Genomic DNA, 23,852 nt, shown 5'->3' with positions numbered 1-23,852 from the left:
GTTGTGGCTCAGCGGTAGAGCGCTTGCCTGGCATGTGTCCAGCACTGGGTTCAGTTCCCAGCACCACATAAAAAAAACAAATAAATAAAATAAAGGTAGTGTGACCATCTACAATTAAAAAATATTAAAACAATCAAACAAACAAAAAAACCATGGCTTCATTTGTTATTTATTTAATAGGGGGAAAATTCAGCCATGGCAAACAGCCTCTTGGCTATCCGAGACAACTGAAATGGACACCAAAGCAGCTGTTACTATTCTCAAGGGGACTGTGTTCTTAGCCACCAACAGTGAAATAATAATAGTTACAGTCAAAAACAGATACTTCCATGGAGCAGTATTGTCATTTTGCAATAAGCTGTCACAAAAGTGCTTAGTGTAGTCACTCCTCTGAAATAGCATATCTCCAAATTCAAGTACATCTATTCCTGATCTAAGCCAGATAGTATAAAGCAGTGTTGTACACATATGTGCATTCCTCTCCTGGCTCACATTTTTCTACAATTCTATTAGTCATAAGGTCTCCTCCTTTATTCTTTCTTTGCTAATGGATCTAAAAAAAAAAATCTGTGTTTTCAAGGGGCAAATTTGAGAATGACTAAAAACGAACTATATAAATAAAAATAGGGGAGAAGAGAGAGTCCACCAAAACTGTATTCTTTTGCAAACTTCCCTGTGATCCTGTTATTCCGTCTTTTTGTAGTTGGTATGTTCTATCATCCACCTGATTTCATAAAGCACACACTTCCCATCTAGGAGTGCTCTACAGTCTGTACTTTTTAAAAAAAGAATTATAGATTTCATTCTTTTATGTATAGGAATATATAGGACACAATACGTTTATTTTATTTATTCACTTTTTAATGTGATGCTGAGGACTGGACCCATTCAAATGTGCTAAGCAAGTGCTCTATCACTGAGCTACAACCCCCATCCCAGTCTATATGAAATCAAATACGCTCTCTTTGAAAAATATGTGGTTCATTTGCTTCTGGCGCCCCTCTGTGGCATTTCTATGATCTACAGCCTCTGTGTGTGGACTAATGGGTTGCTTGATCTCACACATGAGTTAAAAGCAAACCTCCACACCTTTAGGTGGGAAATATAATAGTACTGACCTCATGGGAGTGTATGAAAGGATTATGAGATAATACAAATAACAAGTACTTAGCAAGTGCCAGGCATAGAACCCAGGGCCTAGTATGTACTAGGCAAGTGCTCTACCACTGAACTATACAACCTTCAGCCCCTACCTAATTTTGAAAATAAATCCTCAGGTAGGAATATGTAGGAGAAAACCAAATTCACCAGAGTATGAAGAGAGTTGGAATAATTACAATTCTGAAGACTGTAACTGGTGTTTATCAGCCTTCTGTAGACGGTACTGTGGTGATAACTTTTTCTAGCCCCCAAAATAATAGGGTCTCATGTACATACACTAAAGTTTATGTGAATGAAAATGAAAAACTTTCAAAAACTTTTTTTTTCTCTTTTCAAAGAGAATACAACATTAAGACATATAAAAAGATGTCTTCAGGTACTGTAAAACCAAAGCTAGAAATCATGAGTACAGGCATTTAACATACTAATTAAATTAAGAAATTGACTGGGGTTGTAGCTCAGTGGTAAAGCACTTGCCTAGCATGTGTGAGGCACTGGGTTTGATTTTCAGCACCACATATAAATATATAAAGGCCCATTAACAATTAAAAAGAAAAAATTTTAAAAAAAGAAATTATAACACTGAGGTATTTGGAGAGACCTATTCAGGTGGTACAAAACTGAATCTTGAAATCCTGCTGTAGGTCTTAATATTATATTAAATAGATTGATAATTATAGTATATGATAATAAGTGGATTGTCATGGCTACAAAAATTTCCTAAAATGACACTTGGTATCTATTATCCTTTAATGGCAGAAACTGAATGTGGACTGTTCTTTAGGGAAATAAAAATCTCCATCTTTGTTGTTCTAATAGTTGCATATAGGGCTGGAATTATAGCTCAGTGGTAGAGTGCTAAGGCACTGGGTTTGATCTTCAGCACCATATAAAAACAAATAAACAAAATAAAAGAATTTGGAGCATGATATTCCCTTAAAAAGTAGTTGCATATATCAATTTTAAGAGTAATGCAAAAGTAAAAACAGAATAAAAACACACTATTAGTTTTAATATTCAGTGATTTTTTTTTAGTTGTAGATGGACACAATACTATTATTATTATTATTTTTTAATGTGGTGCTGAGGATTGAACCCAGTGCCTCTCACAATGGTAGGTAAGTGCTCTACCATTGAGCTACAACGCCAGCCCAATACTCAGTCATTTTCTTTACAACAATTCACAGTATTTACACAATTCAATCATTCAACAAATATTTATCACTTAGCATGTGCTAGGCAATATTTTAGGAATTCAGGATTCATAATAAGCAAAGCAAATAAAATACTGAGTTATATTCTAGCTCAGTGGATTTCAAACTTGAGTTTGCTTCAGAAATCCCCTGGAGAGCTGTCAAAAGAGTTTTCTGATTCAGTGGGTCTAGGGTGGGGCTTAAGAATTTATATTTCTAACAAGTTCCTAGATGGTGCTGATGCTGCTGGTTCATGGACCACACTGAAACTATCTTTCCAATGAAAGGAAGACAAACATTTTATATAAATATCAGACATATGTAAAGTGTCTGCTATATCAGAAAATAAATGCTCTGGGGGGAAAAAGCAGAGCTACATAAGAGTAGTTAGTTGTATACAGAATTGGTATTAGTTTTCATTTAAATATCAAATTTCCCATATGTTAATAACAATAACTAACAGTTCTTATTATTGCAAGGTAATATTCTAAGGGCTTTACATACATTAACTCATTAATTCCTCACCAAGATCCTATGAAGTTAAATAGTTTGATTTATCCCCATTCTGCAGGGGAAACTAATTTGGTTAAAATAACTTGCAAGATCACATAGCTATCAAAATGTATATTTAACCCAGTTTGGCTCTTTTAACTATTACTATGCTGTCTCTCCATTCACATTAATATGTTCTTCATAAATGATATTTCTGATGGCAGAAAAAATATTTTTGTTAGGCTAAAACAGATATATGAATTGTGATTTCTATTCTAAAGTTACCCTTGATGATCTCCTCCAAGCAAAGAAGTCTACTTCTCTCTCTCACACACACAAGGATGCATTACCACTGAGGTACATCCCCAGCTTTTTTGTTTTGAGACAGGTCTCCCTAAGTTGCCTAGGCTGACATAGAACCTGTGATCTTCCTGCCTCAGCATCTGCAGTAGCAGGGATTACAGGCATGTGCCACTATACCTGGCTGCTTCTCTTTTCTTATTTCAAGTTCATCATTCACTCAACTGACTAAGTGAAAAAACTTAGAAACCCTTGAACCTTTTTTTCTCACTCCTTCAACAGCTAATGAGTCTGCTTAATTTCTGCTTAGAACCACCTCCCTCTAGATGACTGTCACTCAAGCTCCTAACATGGTCTCCTATAGCCAGCCTCTTATCCAGCCATCACAGCCCTCTTCCTAAAATAAAATTCATATTAATCAGCTGCTTAAAATCCTTTACTGATTCTCTAAATCAAGTCCAAGAATTTAAATATGACATTTAGGTCCCTCCACAGTGTGTTTCACCTTCCTTGTCTCTAGCTGCTTTTCCACCTACACCCTAAGCTCCAGTTGGGAGTATTCAATTTTTTTATTATTATTATTATTTCATTGTCTCTTTTCATCCTCCTTCTGGCAAACTCCCATTGAACCTTTACATTCCAATAGCCAGAAGGATGATTCTTTTGGGTTCCAGGCCCTATTCTGAGTTATGGATTCTTTTGTCTGATGAAGCCTCTCTTGATAATAATGCTTTTAAGTGACAACAAAATACAGAGTTACAAAAGAAAACCATTCTACTGAAATAGAACGGTAGATTTAACAATCGTACGGTCCTCTTGCCACCATGTGTGGTGGGGGACCGAGAAAATTCTGAAGGCCACAGGAAGATCCCAGAGAAATGGCACCCTGGCCACGTCCCCAGCCCCCTGTCAGTGACAGCAGGGAGACCCCTGAACGCTGGGATGTGCCAGCTCTAGGGGGCGTGTCTGAGGGAGAGAAGCGGGGAGCAAGGGGTCGGTGCCCGAGAGGAGGAAGGAGACTCTTTCTTCCTAAACTCGAGCTCCCCACGGCTTGTCCCGCCCTCGCCTCACCGGTCCCGGCCGTCCCCAGCAGCCGCTGGGGTGCCCCTCGTAGATCTTCATGGAGGCCGCGGAAGATTTCGTGCAGCTTCTCGAAATGTTCAGAGGAGGCGGCCGAGGTGGCCATGGTGAAGCCGTGCTTAAAAAGCGGCCACTGAGATGCTAGGCCCTGGGCCTGCTCCTAGCCCAGCGGTCAGCCGCCCAGTCCCAAAGCCATCACGGCTACCGCCGCACCACCAATGCCCGGAACCAGGCGCTTCCGGGGCCGCGGCGGGGTCCTTCGTAGCCGGAACGCCCACCCGGCCGGCCGCTCACTGCGGAAGCGTCGGGCACGAAAGCCTGACAGAAAGCCCGGAGGGCCACAATGTCTGGCGACTTCTGCAGAAGTGGCGCCGTGTCGGGGAGAGCGGCCGTCTGCGGCCCTGGAAATATCCAGCCCGGGTTAGAGAAGGCGCCACAGCGGAAGGGCTCGAGGAGGGCCCCGGCGCGGGCAGCTTGACTGCCTCCTCCGGGCCCCGCCGGCCGGCGACGGGCGGGGCTGGACGCAATGCATGCCGGGGGCTGTAGTTAGGGCGCAGGACGCTCCGCTTGTGGGTCACGCGCCCGTGGGGCTGCCGTGTTCCGGCTTTTGCGCTGGACTATATATAACATGATCCCGAACATCCTCTTCACGGTTAACGCTCCCTTCTTTGCCACCCCGACTTCCTCACTTCATGTCCTACGTGTTGGCTTTTAGCTCTAGAACGATAGGCGGGCCGTCGGGCGGTGGTGCACTGTGGAAGTCAGTGCGATCTCAAAATACGGACTCGGACCGCCACGTGCATTAGGCTGTGCATTAGTTTACAAAAGGCGTTTGAGTGTAGGCGTTGGTGGGAATCTGCGCATGTTGATGAATCAAATAATTTACTTTATTCTTGGGTGGTTTATAATGTGGGGTAGAAGATGGGCCGGGCTTGAAGAAAAGAGGTATGGTCTCCCACTAAGTGAACTTAGCAATTATGAAGTTTTTTCCTACACTCCGTGGGTGTGGATTCCTGTCTTTAGTGATTGCCTAAAGAGCCAATACTTAAACTGCCCATACAGCCCTTTAAAGATTAAAAAAAAAAAAAAAAAAAAAAAAATCTAAGGGTCTCACTAAGTTGCTGAGGGCGTTGCTAAATTACTGAGGGCAGCCTGGATTTTGCCATTCTCCTACCTCAGCCTCCAGTGGCTGGAATTACAGGCGTGTTCCACCATGCCTCGCTGCTTTGTTGATTTCTCTTAGATCCTTGTTTTTATTAGATTTGAGTTCACTGACTATTGCTTTAAACAAATAAATTAGTTGAGCTCTTAATATGCACTGTGCAAAGAGATGATAAAGTCTCTGGTTGTGAGCAGCAGTGTAGTGTTAAGTCCTATAACACTGTTACAGAAATAAAAGGCTGGTACAGAGAGAAAATTCTGGGGATGCTCAAGGATTGCAGAAAAAGTGACCTTTGGTCAACGTCATAAAGTTAAGTAGGAAGTGAGTGAATGGTCAAATTATCAACAACACAAATTAATGGCATATGAACTGAGATTGTACTGTAGTTAGATTCTGGGACAAATTTATCTTTTATAATGAAAAATAATTGCATAATTATAATAAGTGCTTTCTTCTTTTGACTCTTGAAACTTTTAATTCTTACACTTTTATTCTGATTAAAAACATGATAAATAATCAAAAAGAATTTTTGTCATTGACAATTCCACATAAATATGTAAAATATTAATTGAGTTATTCTGCACTATTACCAAGTTTTCCAATTTTCCTAGAAATGACCATTTCTAAATATATAGTTTAATGGTCAAAACAGTCCAATAAAAGATTTAACAGTTTATATATATATATGAGAAGTGAAGGATGTGATCCTATAACTTCTCCTTACTAAAGTTAATATATAGTTTTCAGTCCAAGAAAGTCACAAACTCTCTTACAATCACATACTCCAATGAAGTGATGGGAACATTACCAATTCCTCAGACTTTTTTGGCAACATTACTTTTGATAAAAGTTCTCCAAATAAAATATAGAATTTTAGGAACTTTTTTTTAACTTGTCCCTGAACCCACCTGCTTCTTATTGGCTGGTTACCAACATATACAGTCTACTTCTCTTTGCAGCTGTACTCATTTATATAAACAAATGAATGACACTGGTTTGTTCCATCTCTGATCATATCCTTACATTAGTGTCTGCTTTGATGCCACTGTTTCTTTGTGGCTGTTGTAAATTTTGTGAAAATACTGCCAACTGCATAAATACACAAGAAGACACAAAAAGATAACACAATGACAATGACCGAAAACACTTCCCTTTCCTTTTCTAGTTTCAAGGCACAAAAAGTAGGCCTCCATGGGACTGAAGTCAGTACAGCCAAGTGGCCCTGTTGTTTAATAATGCTATTTTCATTACCCCCTTACTGGTTTGAGACATGGTAGGAAAATGACATGTTGATTTTTAAAAAATTTCTGCTCTCCCCCAAATACCACAAACTTCTTAGAAAAGGAAGTTCTTCTGTGGTTTGGACTTGGGTAAATATCTTAACAGCAGTGGCTTTAGGTTGTGAGAAATAAGGCTGGGCCATAATCCAGATTCAGTGAAGGATTTCCTGAAAGAATTCCAGTGTTGGTGCAATGAAGCCCTGCTTTTGAGTCAAGCCACTGTGACTCGTGGGATTCAGTTGAGGTTGCAATGTGCCTCCCTTGAAGTAAAGGTTGGTTGATTGGGAGGAATTACAGTGTGAACAAAGAAGGTAGACTATTCCGTATTTCCAAACATCAACTTTCCAGAGCTTAGATTCTCTTAAGTAGGAGTAGGTTTCAGAAGGAAAAATATGAGCTGTGCAGGTCTTATGAGGTTATCTTATCCAATGATATTGCTAGAAACTGGTAGTAACAAGAACAAAGTAAGTCTGGACAAATGCAAGGTATTAACATGAGTCTGGCAGTGTACTGGAATTTAACTGGATACCACGTAGGCTAGGCCAGAAGGTTTTGTTCTTTCTGTGCTTCAGGTTTTGGCCACCTTGAAGGAGAAACATTTTGTCAGGAGCATTGTATCTTCAGCTGCAGTCTTCTTTGGGGTCCAACTACCACCAGTCAATCCATTGGGAGTCCCAGCAGGTCACAGCTGACATCCCATAGTCTTCTTGCTATTGTCTCATTACGAGCCTGGGCAGAGACCCATGCCACATGGCAGTCACTGGGAAGAAAAGAGAGAGGCTTGAAGCAAAGGGTTAAGAATGGAATCTGCTCTCTGCCTGGGATAAAGAATAGGATAGAAAAACAACCCAGGGATCACATGTCCTTCAGGACAGGGCCACAGTTGGTCCTATTCTCTGAGAAAATATAAATGCCAGTTAGATCTTCTTATTAGGTCACTCTGATCAGAATGTTTCATTAGGTCTTTATGTCTTCCTTTCTTTGTATATATTTAACTCTAATATCAGTGCCTGCCTGACACCTGTGTATGTCTACCTTCTTCAAATAAGACCATAAGGGCCATCCTTCAAGGCCCTGGACATTGTTACAAAGCTGAAATCCTGCTGCTTACACTGGTCACAGATGCTTGGAGTAGTAAAAGAATATTTCTTATTCCTGAACTATCTGCAGTTATAACTGTTTTAAAACTCATATGACAAATACAGCCAGCTTCATATACAACAAAAGAAGGAAAAGGTGACAGCAAAAAAGAAATGGTAACAAGGTGCCAGGTGTGTCTTAGTCCTTTGTATATTGCTATAGACTGGTTAACCAGACTGTTTAACTTTTATATAAACTGAAATTTAATGGCTCATGATTATGGGGACTAGGAAGATGAACTTGAAGGGACTGGCATCTGGTGAGGGCCTTCTGGTTGTATCATGACAAGGCAGAAGGCACCAGGTGGTTGAGGGCCCCGGTTCATCCTTTTATAAGGAACTCTTTACCACTCCTGCAATAATGGTATTTAATCCTTCTTGACCTAATCACCTTTGAAAGGCTGCTGTGTTGGTAACTAAGTTTCTTTTCTTTTTTTGAAACTGGGAATTGAACCCAGGGGCACTTATCCATTGATCCAAATCCCCATTCCTTTTTATTTTTTATTTTGAGACCAGGTTTTGCTAAGTTGCTTGGAGCCTCAATAAATTGCTGAAGCTGGCCTTGAATTTGTGATCCTCCTGCCTCAGCCTCCCAAGCCACTGGGATTATAGGCATGGCTTCTAAGCAAATTCTGAAGGTAAAAGTAGAGTTGTCAACTCTGAATTAACAACATGAAGCAAATTCCTAACGTGTTCATTAACACATGCTACTTGGTGTGGGCCGTGGACCAGCAGCAGGAATATCATCCTGGAGCTTGTCAGAAATGACAGTTCTCTGGTCCTATTTCAGACATACTGAAACAGAATCCCTCAGGTTGAGGCCCAGGAATCTGTTTTCAACTAGTTCTTAAGATGATCCTTATAACTAACTAATGCTTGAGAAATATCACTTAAAATATCTTCACATGTACAGATCACTTAAAAACATATTCAAGTGTGGTAGTATATGCCTATAATCTGAGGCCAGCTTGGTCAACTGAATGAGACCCTGTCTCAAAAATTTTAAAAAGGGTTGGGATATATAGAAATGCTTGCCTAGCAAGCATGAGACCTTGGGTTCAATCCCCAGTACCACACACACAAAAGGAAAAAACCCCACAAAACTTCACATTTATAAAACAAGAATTATAAGTGTAGTATATCTACTTAAGAAAACTTACAGTATGACCAACACAACCTGACTTTTGTGAGTGAAAATACCATCACAGAGAACCACTCTCTGGAAACATCTAGCCTCTGTAAGCATCTTCCTCTGCCCTGTGTCTGATACCCTTCTTAAGATCATAGTGAAGAGCAAATGATACAATGGGCACAAAGATACCTTGTAAACTATGATGTGCTATAAAAATTATTTAAATACTATAGTATGAGCTATTTAAGTGTGGTTACTGTATCAACATGGTTGAAGTGCTGATAATCCCCCCAAAATTTGTTAAGAATAAATATTGTAAAATATTGGCTAATATAAAAAAAAACTTACTACAAAGTTACAGTAATCAAGATAGTGTGGTACCTGCATAAGGACAGACAGATAAATGAATACAACAAAATTAAATGTGTAGAAATAAACCCCTATTTTTATGGTCAAATGATTTCCAGAAAGGTTCCTGTTATGGATTGAATTTTTTTTTTTTTTTTTTTTTGTACCAGGGATTGAACCCAGGGGCACTCTACCACTGAGCCATATCCCCATCCCTTTTTTGCATTTTATTTAGAAAGAGGGTCTCACTGAGTTGCTTAGGCCCTTGCTAAGTTGCTGAGGTTGGCTTTGAACTTGCAATTCTCCTGCCTCAGCCTCTGGAGCCTCTGGGTTTACGGGTGTGTACCACTATACCCAGCCTAGGGATTGAATTTTGTCTCTCCGAAATCCATACATTGAAACCCTAACTCCCAATGTGACTGTACTTGTAGATGGGGCCTTTAAGGAGATAATTTAGGTTAAATGAGGCTAGAAGTGGGGCCCTAATCCAATAGGACTAGTGTCCTTAGAAGAAGAAGAGACTCTAGGAATGTTTGTGCACAGAGGAGAGGCCCTGTGAGGACACAGAGAGGGCAGCCATTCCAAAGCCCAGAAGAAAGGTCTCATCAGAAACCAACCCTGCCAGACCTTTATCTTGGACAAGATCGAGTCTCCAGAACTGTAAAAATATAAATGTTTAAGGCATCCAATCTGTGCTACAGGCACCCATTCTCTAGTTTTAGGACCTCCTGTGGGATGCCTAAGTCCCTTACATAATATGGTATCATATTTTTTTTTAAATATTTATTTATTTATTTATTTTTAGTTTTCGGCGGACACAACATCTTTGTTTGTATGTGGTGCTGAGGATCGAACCCGGGCCGCAGGCATGCCAGGCAAGCGCGCTACCGTTGGAGCCACATCCACAGCCCATGGTATCATATTTGCATAATAGCCTACACACATCATCTCTTATAAGATACTTACAATACCTAATGTAAATGTTATGTAAATAAGTTGTTACACTATATTGTTTAAGGAATAATGTCAAGAAACAAACTCTGTATGAGTTCAGTACAGACACACTCTTCCCCGTGAACACTGTCAATCCTCTACTAGTTGAATCCACAGATGCAGAACCATAAATATTCAGGGCTGACTATATTCTGTACTTGCAGTCTGAGCAGACTAATACAGCTACCAAGATAATTCAATGGGGAAAGAACAGTCTTTCCAACAAATGTTGCTTGGACTGCTGGATATTTACATGCGAAGGAATGAAATTAGGCCTCCCTAATACATACAAAAAATAACTCAACATGGATCACAGACCTAAATATAATGCTAAAACTATAAAACTGTGTAAAGAAAACATAGCAGAGTAGCAAATCTGTGAACCTGGGTGAGGCAGTGGTTTCTTAGATATGACGCCAAAAGCCCAAGTGACAAAAGAAAAATGTAGATAAATTGGACTTTATCAAAATTAAAAATTTGTGTACTTCCAAGGATACTATTAAGAAAGTGATTGTTGGGCGTGGTGGCACACACCTGCAATCCCAGTGGCTCAGGAGTCTGAGGTAGGAAGATCATGAGTTCAAAGCCAGCCTCAGCAAAAGTGAGGCAATAAGCAAATCAGTGAGACACTGTCTATATACAAAATAGGGCTGGGTGGTTGAGTGCCCCTAAGTTCAATACCCAGTACCACACACACACAAAAAAAGGTGAAAAGACAACCCACAACCCACAGAGTGAAAGAATACTTTTAAATCTTTTATGTGATAAAGGATTTGTATTTAGACTATAAAGAACTCTTGCAACTGAACAATAAAAAGACAATAATTTAACTTAAAAATGGCAAAGGATTCAAATCATACACTTCTCCAATGTACATACATAAAAGTACAATAAAGCACAGGAAAAATGTTTCATATCATTAGCAGGAAAATTATAATGACAAGATATTCACTATGATGGCTAAAATCAAAAGGAGAGACAATAGCATGTATTGTTTGGGATATGGAGAAACTGGAACCTTCACACGTGACCAGTGGGAATGTAAAAGGATGGTCACTTTGGAAAAGTCTGCCAATTCTTCAACAGTTAAACAGAGTTACCAGATGCCCCAAAATTCCACTTCTATATATCCAAGAGTAATGCCAATACAAAAGTTTCTATAAGGATGTTCACAACAGTAGTATTCAAATAGCAAAAAAAATTGGAAACCTAAATGTCCACTGACTGATGAAAGGATAAATAAACTATGGTATATCCATATAATTAAATATTATTAAGCAATAAAAAGGAAATAAGAGGGGCTGGGTTTGTAGTTCCGTAGAAGAGTGCTCACCTCGCACGTATGAGGCAGTGGGTTTTTTCCTTAGCACCACATAAAAATAAATAAAATAAGGGTATTGTGTCCATCTACACCTAAAAAAAATTATTAAAAAAAGAACTAAGAACTGATATGTTTTGGTGTAGATAAACCTTGAAAACATTATGCTAATTGAAAGTCACAAATACCACATTTTATCATTCCATTTTTGTGAAATGTCCATTATCGGCAAAACATTACAGACAGAAAGATTAGTAGAAATAGGCAGAGAGAACAGCCAGTGCAAAGTTCCAATCAAAACAGACTTTTAAACTGCTTTCTAAATAGTGTTCTACTTGGCTGCTGTTGGATCTTCAAAATGAAGTAAAATTAAGAATCCATAGACTGAGTTGGCTTTGAACTTGCCATCCTCCTGCCTCAGCCTCCCAAGCCGCTGGGATTACAGGTGTGTACCATGTCCGGCCTCCACTCACTCTTGGAAAATCATTCCAGTGTGCAAAACTGTATTTATCTATTTTCTTGTACTTCAGACCCATACTTTCAACTCTCTGCTACACATTTCTATTTGTATGTCTTGTAATACACACTCAACATATACAGAGCAAGATTTACTACGCCAGGGAAAACTGTCATTCTGACTAAATATTCATTCCATCTTCTTTTGGCAACTTCCTTCTATCCAATGCTTCCTCCCTGGAGACTATATAGTGAGCAACCAAAACTAAAAGACTTCACCCTGGCAGCAGTGCTCCAGCAGGGTGGCTGGCCATTCTGACTGTTCTAAGCAACTCTTCAGTCTTCCCTTTGAATCTAGGGGCACCTCCAGCTCTAATATTATAGAAAATTTCCTTCCTGCTTAACTTAGCCAGAGTTCATGTCCACCGCTTTGGAATTCAAGAACCTTAAGTCATACACTATTTTTCCATGCTGCTATCTGGGTTAATGTCATCATCAACCTCCTAGACACTTAGGCTTGAAACCCAGGCTACCAAATCTTCCTCCTCCCCCTCTCCCTCCCTCTCTTACTCATCCAGTGGTAAAATTCTATCTCTTCAAGGGCCTCTGGCATGCAACTATCCTTTTAATTGTCAATACCTTAAATCAGGGACTCTACCTCTCACTGGGTTACTTATTCATTAAACAAATATTTTTCTAAAACATAGACTAGATTCTGTCTGTCTCTAAGGAAATAACTTCTGTGGTTCTTCTGTAAGTCTGGCACTATAGGCTTTTCATCATCTAATTACCTTTCTTTCCAATCTAAATATAATTTATAGCCCCTTCTCCAAAATATCAGGTTACTTTAACATTGTCATGAAGATAAATAAAATGTTAAAAATCCAATCTTATGTGATGTCTGGGATTTTTCTTCAAAATAATATGGGAGAAGAATGAGCTGGGGTTGTGGCTCAGAGTGGAGCACTTGCCTAGCATGTGTGAGGCACTGGGTTTGATCCTCAGTACCACATAAAAATAAACAAATAAAATAAAAAGGTATTGTGTCCATCTACAACTAAAAGACATTAAAATAATAATAATAATAGTAATATGGGAGAAGAAAATATGGAAAGGTGTGAAGGACAGAGAAGGATTAGCCTGGTTTAATGACAGTTGAAACTGGATGATGGGTATGTGTGAGTTCAAAATGCTAATTGTTCTACTGCTATGTATGTTCAAAAGCCTCTACAATGAAGTTTTTAAACTTGTACTCATTCAAGAAGGGAATCTTTCAATTCTAAAGACAATGAAAAGAACAAATTAAAGTTCTTTTTAATGTGAGAAATATAGAACTAAAGAGTCCAAAAAGGAATAAATAAAACTTGACTGACATAACAAAAAGATAGGATGAAAAGAAATAGAAAGCATGATTATCAGAGTAAGAGAAAAAAAATCAAACTTAGGTATCACAAAAAATGTGAATGGGTCACATAAAAGATAAAAACTCTAGATATATTTGACAAAATACTTTTTTAAAAAGGCTACACATATCAGACAAATTCTGATAATTTCCTTTGAGAAATAAAATCTCATCTTCAAAAACAAATATATGCATACCTGAAATGATTCCCACTTAGAATCTCAAGACCTTCTGTTAAGGCACAGTACAGGCTGGTCTGGGCTCCCTGCTGAGGAGTCTTGATGAAGAAGGAGAAAAGCCACCACATCCACCTCATGAAAGATGAGTGCCGAACCAATTCTGATCTGACTGTGCCAGGATGTACAGAATATGTGGTAACGCCAGAGCCTGTAGGGGGTGCCACGGAAAGAGACGAAAGGACTCGATTTTACCAAAAAGGATGGGAAGAATCTTGTGATCCCACAAGTGACCCCCCTGTCATGGTAACATCACAGGCACTATTCACAGTTAATTTACACATCCATTTCACAGATTAAGAAGTTAAGGCTCTGAGAGGTTATTAACTGTTTCGTTGTAGCAGAACCAAGACTTGGCCTCTTAGGAACACTTTACATTGTTGACCCCCTGTTTTTTTAAGTCCTTTTTTTTTTTTTTTTTTAACTGGCTTCTATGACCCCATACCTCTTCTGGTCTCTTAACCCTTCTTCTGGCTGCTTCATCTCAGTTTACTAAACAGCCTTATCATCATTTTCTATCCAAATGTTAAGTCTTGGAATTCTCATGGCTCACTAGACTTACACTTTGCATCTACAGCCCAAACTGTTCCTTTGGATTCTAGAGTAACTATGAGAAGTGGTGAAGAGCATGGACTTTGTAGCAGCAAGAATGCCCCATTTCAACTCCCAGCTCCATTCATTGGCTGTGTAACCTGAGACAAGCTCCTGTTTTTGTGACTAACTTTCTCATCTCTAAAATGGGGCTAATCACGATACCTACACCTCACAGGGTTTGTCTGAGGAGTAGATCATTTCACATATGTAAAGAGCTGAGAATAGTCCCTGGAATATGGAAATGCTAAATAACACTTCTGCACATATTATTTCAGGTCCCTGATCCTGTCTGGAAATCTTGAGACCAAAAATGTTTTAAATTTCTTCTTATTTTAGCAGGATAATATGAGACATATAGCTATCCTGCCTATTATCTAATCTCCCTAGCATAGTTGAGGTTTTGCTACTAAATAAGTTTTGGTGTCCAGTTTGAGAAGAGTTGTGGATTTTGTAACTTGAGATAAAGTACTCATTATTTCCAACTGCCTACTCCACAATCTTCCCTAGATAACCTACCACAATGCAGATTCAGAGGTCTAAAACTGACTTCCACTTTTAAGTCCAAACCTGGTTGCTGCCACGTCCCCTAAATACCTAAATAGGCTTCTAGGAGCAGCACTCGATGATTCCCCACTTCACCATGCATAATCATCAACAAGCTCTGTGGTTTCTGCATCCTAAATATCTCTCAGGAGTGTCTTCTACATTCCATCTCTACCACCCTAGTCCAGGCTTGCTGCACCTACTCCTGCCCATTTCTAAAAGGCCTTAATTTCAAAGGTTTTTCTACTGCTCTTAGAATTAACACTAAAATCCTTACTATGGCCTCTATCTACCTTTCAGTTTTAGCTCAATCCTCTGTTCAAACCATGTTCTAACCAGTCTTCTCTGTTTCTCAAACATAGCTCATACTTTATACATCTTCTTCCTTCTGGCTGGAATGCTCCTCAGCCTCCTCACCCCCCTGCACCTATGACCCATTTAATTTTTAATCATTCTTTGGGGCTCAGATTGCAATTTGTTCCTCAGAGAATCTTTCTTAAACCCTTAGATTGAATAAGGTCCTTGCCAGCCCAATCCATTATTAAGTCCTTGCACTTAACCTTTATAACATTACCATAATTAAAATTAAATAGCAGCAACAAAAAAGGAAACAACCTATATGTTTTAAGAAAATGGATAAATAAGCAAAGGTACAGCTATATTAAATATAATGCAGCCAACAAATGAATGGGAGTAAATATGTACCACATGGAAGAATTGCCAAGATACCATGTTAGAAATGTAGTTCCTTGTGTATGACATGCATATGTCAATGCACGGGGGGATGACTGGAAATCAGCACAACAAGCTGCTGACAGCATCACTTGAAGGGAAAAAATTGGAAGGGGGCTAAAAGAATAAATAAAGAAGGTTTTCATCTTTAATTCTGTATACTATCACATACTATTTGAACTTTTTACAGCAAAAATTACTTCATTCATTACTAGACTGATTTTACGTGGAACAAATGCACAAACATTTGCTAATCATCTCTCTCTCCCATTAGATGTCAAACAAATCGAGTCTTGTCCACCACCTCATCCCTAATCCCCTAAATCAGGCATGGAATACATGTCTGCGGAATGGTTGGATGAATCAATCTGTCACACGGGAGTTCTTGCTCTTCACCACAGCTATTTTCCACCTAAAAATCCAGTAAAACTGTCAAGTTTACTCCCTAGAGTATACTCTGCTTTTACTGAATTCTCACCCTGGACCCACCTCCAGGCTGCCCTAGTTCCCTGACCTACTCTTTGGGTAGTTCTTACCGTTCAGTTATCCTCATCTATCCTGAGTTAATAAAGGATGTCATGCCCTAGGTACAGACTGGGCATATGGATTCAGCTGCTTACCAGCTTCCTTCCTCTCATCTTGCGGCTGACCATGAGGTATGAGGATCCTATTCTAAAGTGGGGATCCTGTGCTTAATTCCTCGAGTCTGAATTCTGCCTGTCTCACCTCCTACATATGCCCTTTTAGATTTTGATTTCCTTTATCTTTGTTGGAAATCCAGAGTTGATCATGCTAAGAACTTTTGTTTACTTGTGACTGGAGAGTCCCCTTCACTATCCCTCTTATTTGACCCTTTGGTGTTAGGAAGATGCCCCTCCAGAATCCCAGTAAATGTTTAATTCTAATGGCTGTATCTAGTGTCAATTCAGTTCCCTTCCTGCTACTCAGTCTCACTAACAGTGAAAAATCTCGACTTGCTCATGAGCCTGAATTATGACAACCATCTGTGGAGCAGTCTTATTGTACACATGAGGAAATAAGTTTTGAAAAGTTAAGTAACTCGCTTCAGCTCACACAGTAAGTTGTGGAGCCTTCAGAATCAAAGTAAGAATCTCCCTGTCCCCAGCTAGCCACCTCCAATATTCATTTAGAGTCAGGGAAGCAGGTCCTGAGGGCAGGTGACAGGCTCTGGAAAACAGTTTCCATTCTTGTGGCATTTAGCTATCTCCCGTTGAATTATGTTTCCATATTCATTTTCCCCAAGCCCACCTTTCAGCCTCCTGGCCAGTTCCTGGGTGAAAAGAATGTTGGCTAACTTGCTGTGACAGTAGGCTAGACCTGAATTGTAGAATTTCTCGCCCTGTAGGTTATGGAAGTGGATCCTTCCCAGGTGATGTGCCAAGGAAGACACATTGACTACCCTTGATGGGGCTGATTCCTTCAGTCTCTCTAGCAGCAGATGGGTCAGAAGGAAGTGACCTGTTGAGAAAAAACTAGGATTAACAGAGTTTAGTGCCAGTATGAGGTAAGAGGAATGGAGGTAAGCAGGGCTCAGCTATGGGGGACAGAGAATTCAGGAATAAGGCCTTTCACCTCAACTTTACACTGTCTACTACACAACAAGTCCAGTGAAGGTTCAGGGAAATGGAAACAGCCAGGTAGGTCTGACAAGTGCCTATGAAGTCCTGTCTTGTTCCAGTGGTGGTCAACATCACTCTCTAAGAGCAGGTGGCCTCTATCTGTTACCAGCCACAGGGATCACTTCTAAGAAGCAACACAGTCCCCAATCCTATTGGGCGGTTGGAAAATGCCCTCAAGGTAAACCAAATCTGGAATGCAGATTAAACCGTGGGCAGAACCTGAGGCAGGCCTCAGCTTCAGGCTGGTCTAAACCATTCGTAACTCTCACCTGGTCTATTATGGCCATGAGTGCCAATCATACCACAAAGAAGGCTCAATCTGACTTCTAAGTTTTCCAAGGAGAACTTTAGATTTCTTCCAGTTTTATGATAAGACCAGATTTCCTACCCAAGTGGTTGACTCCCATGTGCATCTCGAAGCCATCTGCTGTCTTAGAGTAGGGACACATCATCACTCCTGCATTGTTGATCAATATGTGGAGTTGCTTTTCCTCTGCAGGAAAGAGAAAATGGAGCATGAATGTGGCCAGCCATGGCTGTTACATCTTTGGACACCTGCCTCAAAACCCAGGCTTTGAAAGTGGGGGTGCAGGACTTCAATCTTCCCTCCATTTCCCCTTTGCTGCATTGTTTTTTCATTGTAAGAACTTAGTTGAATCCTACATATTTCTACAACATGAAAAAATACCATCTGATATCACTGAATGGCTTTCCCAATATTTCCAGTTCAGGAGCTGCTTACTCATTGCTTTTGAAAGTATTCTGTCCACCTCTCCCAATACAAAGACTTCCCAAGCTGAATTGGAAGATCCCAAAGCAAGAGAAAAAAGGTTGTTCTATATGCACCCTTGCTTCTGGAATTCAGGTCCCAAAAGAAACTTGCCACCTCTCTTTAGTGGTCCATTTCCTCATGTGGTTTAAGTTCATAGCAGTGGAAGGTATTTCCTCTGGGAGACCTAGATCCCTGGGCAATGAAAAGGGATATCTGTAGAGTAAGCTTGGATTTGTTTTTCACAAGATCTATAGTTTTGTTTGTTTGTTTTCAATACTGGGAATTGAACCCAGGGCCTCATACATGCTAGGCAATGCTCTACCCTAAGCCACATCCCAAGCCCTTTCAAAATTTTTATTTCCAGACAGGTTCTCTCTAAATTGTGCAGGTTGGCTTCAAACTTGTGATCTTCATGCTTCAGCCTCCCGAGTAGCTGAGATTATAGGTGTGTAATACCATACCTGGCACCTATTATAGGTTTTTATGTTAATGTCTCAGCTTGAGAGTCTGGCACCAAAAAACATTTCTTGTAATTAAAAAATAAAGGTCCTACACCATTTGGTGGTATGATTCAGATCCCACAGACAAGACAAGTTTGGGGTTTTAGTTTCTTGCAGATGACTATTCATCCATATCCTGAAGAGATGAAAAGGCTCTTCGTCATGTCCCTGAGCTGGTAGTCAAGGTGTTATTGTTTTTCTAACTCCTTTACCATGGACCATATGGCCCTTTGTGAATCTCAACCTTATCTATGGTGTTCCACCCCTCAAAAACCTGAGGTCTCATCTCCTGTCCCTGTTAGAGTGTTTAAACCCTAGACCTTAAAAAGCCCCAACCAAGTATTGATACTCCCATAAGATTCTGGCCTTGGCTCATGCTCGCTGTTATGGTTGCCTTTTTGTTTCTGCCTTCTAGGATGTTCCCCAGGCATAAATCACATCCCAACGATCACATGAGTTCAGTTATGTATGGAAAGTTTGGGGCTATATTTTATCCACTATTTCTATGTATTAAAGGGAAAGGAATCTTTCCCTTTTAGCTAAGTCTGCTATGTTGATCATAAGACCCACAACATAGTTTCTGGTTCCACACTTACGTGCTAAGAAGTCCTTAGCAAAGGCTCGAATAGACTTTGTATCAGACAGGTCCAGTTTCCGTGCCAACACCTCCTGGTTCCCCGTCATGTCTTGGATCTCTCTGGCCACCAATTCTCCCTTTTGCATATCCCGACAAGCTAAATACACACGGGCTCCTATCAAACGACATATGAAAAAAACTGTCAGTTGTTTTTTGATTGGGTGTTATAGATTAATACTGACATTAATATTGTGATATTAATGTTGTTCTCTCCTGTTTTTAGATTAAAATTTTTATCCCTAATTCACAACAGAGGTATTCAAATCAAATCAAGAAAGAAAAACAGATAGATAATATCTGTTAAATGCCCATTACAAGTAGAATATCACACTAGGTTCAGATGAGCAAATCAGTAGGTGGTTAGAGTATTCTTGAATCTAGGACCATGAAGAAATAAGGAAAATGACCCACTGTGAGGGAAAACTACAGTAGCAGTAGGGAATGAAGAGCAGATGAACTTGCCTCTTTGAGCCAGCTCTTTAGCTGTCTCTTTTCCAATGCCTGTGTTAGCTCCAGTGACTACAGCTACTTTCCCAGGAAGCTGGACAGTAGATGTGCACACCCCACTAGACAGCATTTTCCTGTAGACAAAGGAGGAGAGTTTATCAGTCCTTCATTATCTTATCCCTACAGAGGATTCCTCAACTCCCAATGTCTTCAAATCCCAAGGCTGAGGTTTCCTTTAGGTTTTTCCACTTATGTCCTTTTACAAGTTTAAGAAAAATTGGTGGAAAGAAAACAATCTGCTCTTGTACAAGGGAAAAAGCTGTTCCCCGCAGCACAAGAACTGGATGAAGGTTTGATTAGCCAAGCACCTGACTACAGTTTGAGCTCCCCAGGAGGTACTTTTGGCTTAGAAAATCACAAGACCCAGTCAAGAAGAGGAAAGAACTTGTCTCTGCATGTCACTTTGCCCACAACTGACATATTTAGTCTTGAGAAATGATTAATCAATTGGAAGAGTTAAAATTATAAAAGCTTGTAAATCTAGAACAAATCAAGAAACAGGCCACACTCACATACATTTACACACATGAAAATAAGACAGGGGTCGGGGATGTAGCTCAGTGATATGTACTTAGCACGAGTGAAACCATGGTTCAAATCCTATGAACGCGCACACACACACACACATATACACACACAGAGTTAAATAAGTACAAAGGAGAGTGGGGTTTCAAGTCTTGGTTTGTCTAATTACAGTCCTTGCTCCTAAGTACTACACTATACTGCCTTTCCAAATGAACAAATGCACAAATTCATTTTGGCAGTCCTTAGATTCTTCTTTTCTCTCCTTTACAATGGGACTAAAATAATCAGATGATGAGGAGGTGCATTTTTAAAGAGCATTTCAGCTTTTTTTCATTGAACTTGGAACTGCAAATTACTCCTAGCCACCAAAGCTACCTGCTTAGTGCAAACAGGCTGAAAAGGAGGTGAACTAATTCATGGTGCCCACCAACTGATACCCCCCTGCTCAAAGAACATGTCCCCAGCTCTGTTTCCCACACTCCTTCAGCTTGAGCTCCAATAATGACAAATGTTGGGGGCTGCACTTAGCTCCTTCCTCTCTTTAAATAGCAGAAATGAAAAAGAAAATCAACTATAAAATTCCAGCTCTGGCCTGGCTCCCATGACCTAGCTAGGCTGGAGATAAAGCCTTAAGTATATTCTTTATAAGAAAAATATCACCTCACTTAGATATTTTTCTAAGAAAGATATTGCCAGTGAAAAATATCATAGGAACTATTTCCCAGTTATGGTTCAAGTTTTCATTGAGATTCTATGTGCATAAGAAGATGTGGCAAAGACATTTAAAAAGTTCATGTTTTCATTTGAGTATGATAACCCACGTGTGAGCTTAGAGATAGGAGCAGTGAATGTTTAGGATTGAGAAAAAAATACAACCGGAAGAGGGTCATCAATGAGGAAAAGTCAAAGTCAAGAAGGGGAGGCAGGGAGGGAGGCAGGCAGGTGATCCTTGATAGATCAATCTTACTATGGTAAGAAATGACTGAGTAGAATCTGGCACAGCTTCCGTTTCTACTGCAACTATGATCACGCCTCCTGGGGAAGGAGTGTGTCTCTTCAGTCACTGGACCACAGTCACTACGGGTGACTGAACTCAGAACCAATCAGCGACTGTGCAACCCGCTGCTGATTCTCTGGGGAACCGCGCCAGCCTCGGGCTGATCAGTCACCTGGTCAAAAGATCGTCCCCCGCACTTTTCTTGTCCTCCCCCTCAACACCCCTCACCGTCCCCCATGCTCTTGCTTCGAAGGCAGGGTAGGGTGCATAATCACTGTTTCCATTTCTCTCCTTTACCGCCGCTTCAAGAAAGCACGAATCTAATAGTAACGAGAGCGCAAGCAACGGGGCCATAAAGCAAAAGGTGCAATCGTTCTTTGTTCCTCAAAGGCTGGAAGCAAGAAGATAGATAGCGCTGGGGCAAGGCGTGGGAGTTAAAGGAGGAAACAGAGCTGGGGGCCACATTCCATTCTAGGGTTTGAAATCCGCCGAGCTGAAAACTCGAGCATTTGAGGCAGCCTTGCGCTCAGGGATCCCTGAAGGCGGAGGCAGGGGGCTGCCAGACGAATAGCGGGGGATCGGAGAAGCAAAGCAAGATGCTCAGAATGGTTCACGACCGCCTGTGGTGTCGGATCTTATCCTATCAACATCCAAGACACCTGGACCTGGCCTGCAACCCACTGAACTCCGGCTCTAGGCCATCTGGGGAACCCCACCACCATCACCACCACCACCACCACGGGGAGTTTTCCTTAGTCCTTCTTTTTGAAGAAAAGAGCTTCAGTGAGAATTCGGGTCCCTTCTTGAAGACTTTGCAAGAGAAGGCAATACATAATTGCACAAACCTGATTTGGGGCGCAGTCACATACAGGAGAAAGGGGAGAAGGAAGAGCAGGAGCAGGAGTACAACCATCTCTGCCGGCGCAGCTGCAGCGGATCAAGATGCCCCAGCGCTGCTGAAGTACTATGGCTTCTCTTCCTAGACACGCCCTATTACTCACAACCAGCCCTAAAGCAAGCCCGCTGGGAAATGTAGTCCAAGGCTGGTGAGCTGAAGGGCTGTCTAAGGAAGCTGCTTCCAGCCTCAGAAATCTGCCAGATGCATGACAGATCTCCAACTGTCTAGGGACTCTGAGACATTCCAACCAGCTCTCCTAAAGCCCTCTGACCACCAGCAATTCCTGTGAAATTTCCCCAGTTCTGTATCTCCCGGGGCCCAACTCCAGTCCCCGCCTCCACCCGCCAAGGTGGTTGGCAGTTACCTCATTGTTTTGGCTGGAGAACAGGCACTGGTGTCCGCAGGGATTTTAAGGCCCTTTACACAGGAGAGGAACCGTTGGAGTTTGACAGTTGGTGAGGTGGGTGCAGTGCGAACCCTTGCAGGGATTCCGTATTCCAGTGGAGGGAAAGCAACTATTGGTCCTTTAAGACATTTCCTAGAGAATCTCTTTATTGTGTCTATTTTGAATTATGATGGTAACTATTATAATTTTCCTAGTGTTCGAGTATTAATAATAAAATGTAGTTTTCCTGAAAACGTGTCACTTATGTATCATCTCCCAAGATAGCAGTAAATTTCTCGGATTGACACAGTTGATTTTACCAGTTTATGAAAGTATTTAATCATGTCTTAAATTAAGGGTATGCATATCTTCTCTGGGAACAGGCAAGCTCCCTGCTTAATTATTTCTTTCTTTGTGGCGTGCTTTAACACTGAACTACATACATCCCCAAGCCTTTTTGTTTTTTATTTTGAGACAGGGTATCGCTAAATTGCTTAGGGCCTCGTTAAGTTGCTGAGGATGGCTTTGATCTCTGCGTGCCACCCAGCCAGATACATTTTTTTTTTTTTGTTTTTATTCATTCATTAATTCATTTGACGGATATTTATGGTATTCCTACCGTATATTAGGCACTGCACTGAAGTCCACAGGGAGCCAGGCGGACGGGACCTTTGTCCTTTTCAGAGCTTAGAAACTGTAAAGGAAAACCTTAAAGAGATCTCACTCAATTATAGTGCAGGGTTTTGTTTTTTGTTTTTTGTTTTTAATGGGAAAAAATCGGGCTGAGAGTTGAGAGGAGGGAGGACTCTCATAGTCTAGAGATCAGCAAGGGCTTCTTGGGAAAAATATTTGAGCTGAGGCCAGAGGCAAGGTCAAGAGTTAGTGGGCAAGCCACACTTTGGCAAGCTTGCTCTGAGCAGAGAAAGAGCCTGAGGGATGAGTCCTGGAGAGCAAGATGCACTAGAGCATCAGAAAACATTGGTCTAGGGACTGGGGTCGTGGCTAGGCAGTAGAGTGCTCGCCTACCACATGCGAGGCCCTGGGTTCCCTCCTCAGTGCCACATTAAAAAAAAAAAATAGAATAAAGATACTGTGTCCAACTGCAACTAAAAAATAAATATTAAAAAAAAAAAAGAAAAGAAAGAAAAGGAAAACATTGGTCTAGCTGGGAGCCTTACAGGCAAGGGGAAAACCAGAAATGGCAATATTAGCCAATGCTTATAGACCATTTATCATATGCCAAGTCATTTCCAAATGCTTTATATATGTTAACTCTCTAAATTCCCATAATAATGAGGTACGTACTACAACATCCTCCATTTTACAGACAAGGCATGGTGAGGTTAATTAGTTTAGGTGATAGTGGAATTAGCAGAGCTGGGATTCAGGGCAGTTAGTATCCTGGGCCTATGCCCTTAACTATTGAAATT

The 23,852-nt window shown here is 40.7% G+C and overlaps 2 protein-coding genes across 5 annotated transcripts in view; both read right to left on the bottom strand.

Annotated features, from left to right (window-relative positions):
- Vti1b (vesicle transport through interaction with t-SNAREs 1B) overlaps positions 1 to 4,726 on the bottom strand; it is a 42,582-nt gene extending 37,856 nt beyond the window's left edge. For all 4 annotated transcript variants that reach the window (XR_013090753.2, XR_013090752.1, XR_013090754.2 and 1 more), the window contains exon 1: positions 4,218 to 4,726. Coding sequence is in view for 1 of the 4 variants with exons in the window: in XM_076850330.2 (XP_076706445.1) it covers positions 4,218 to 4,332 (115 nt within the window). In the remaining 3 variants the exon portion in view is untranslated. The remainder of the gene's footprint in view (positions 1 to 4,217) is intronic.
- A 2,510-nt stretch (positions 4,727 to 7,236) lies between these two features.
- Rdh11 (retinol dehydrogenase 11) lies at positions 7,237 to 22,090 on the bottom strand. The gene is made up of 7 exons (XM_076848314.2): positions 21,985 to 22,090; positions 19,573 to 19,691; positions 19,070 to 19,225; positions 17,590 to 17,694; positions 16,831 to 17,040; positions 13,654 to 13,843; positions 7,237 to 7,428 (listed from the first exon to the last, which is right to left on the bottom strand). Exons 1-7 carry the CDS (start codon positions 22,050 to 22,052, stop codon positions 7,326 to 7,328), a joined length of 951 nt encoding a protein of 316 aa, XP_076704429.1. The 5' UTR covers positions 22,053 to 22,090; the 3' UTR covers positions 7,237 to 7,325.
- Positions 22,091 to 23,852: the final 1,762 nt, after the last annotated feature.

This window comes from Callospermophilus lateralis, chromosome 3, assembly GCF_048772815.1.
Source record: "Callospermophilus lateralis isolate mCalLat2 chromosome 3, mCalLat2.hap1, whole genome shotgun sequence".
Classification (NCBI taxonomy): Eukaryota; Metazoa; Chordata; class Mammalia; order Rodentia; family Sciuridae; genus Callospermophilus; species Callospermophilus lateralis.
The sequence above is the reverse complement of the archived record's forward strand: the minus strand, read 5'-3'. Positions and strand labels throughout refer to the sequence as shown.

Excerpts from the sequence above, each read along its gene's own strand:
- Rdh11 (XM_076848314.2), bottom strand. The coding sequence starts at position 22,052 with ATGGTTGTACTCCTGCTCCTGCTCTTCCTTCTCCCCTTTCTCCTGTAT. Across the intron at positions 19,692-21,984 it reads GTGACTGCGCCCCAAATCAG|GAAAATGCTGTCTAGTGGGG; the intron begins GTTTGTGCAATT and ends CTTTGTCTACAG. Across the intron at positions 13,844-16,830 it reads ACTGGCCAGGAGGCTGAAAG|GCTCTGGCGTTACCACATAT; the intron begins GTGGGCTTGGGG and ends CACCCCCTACAG.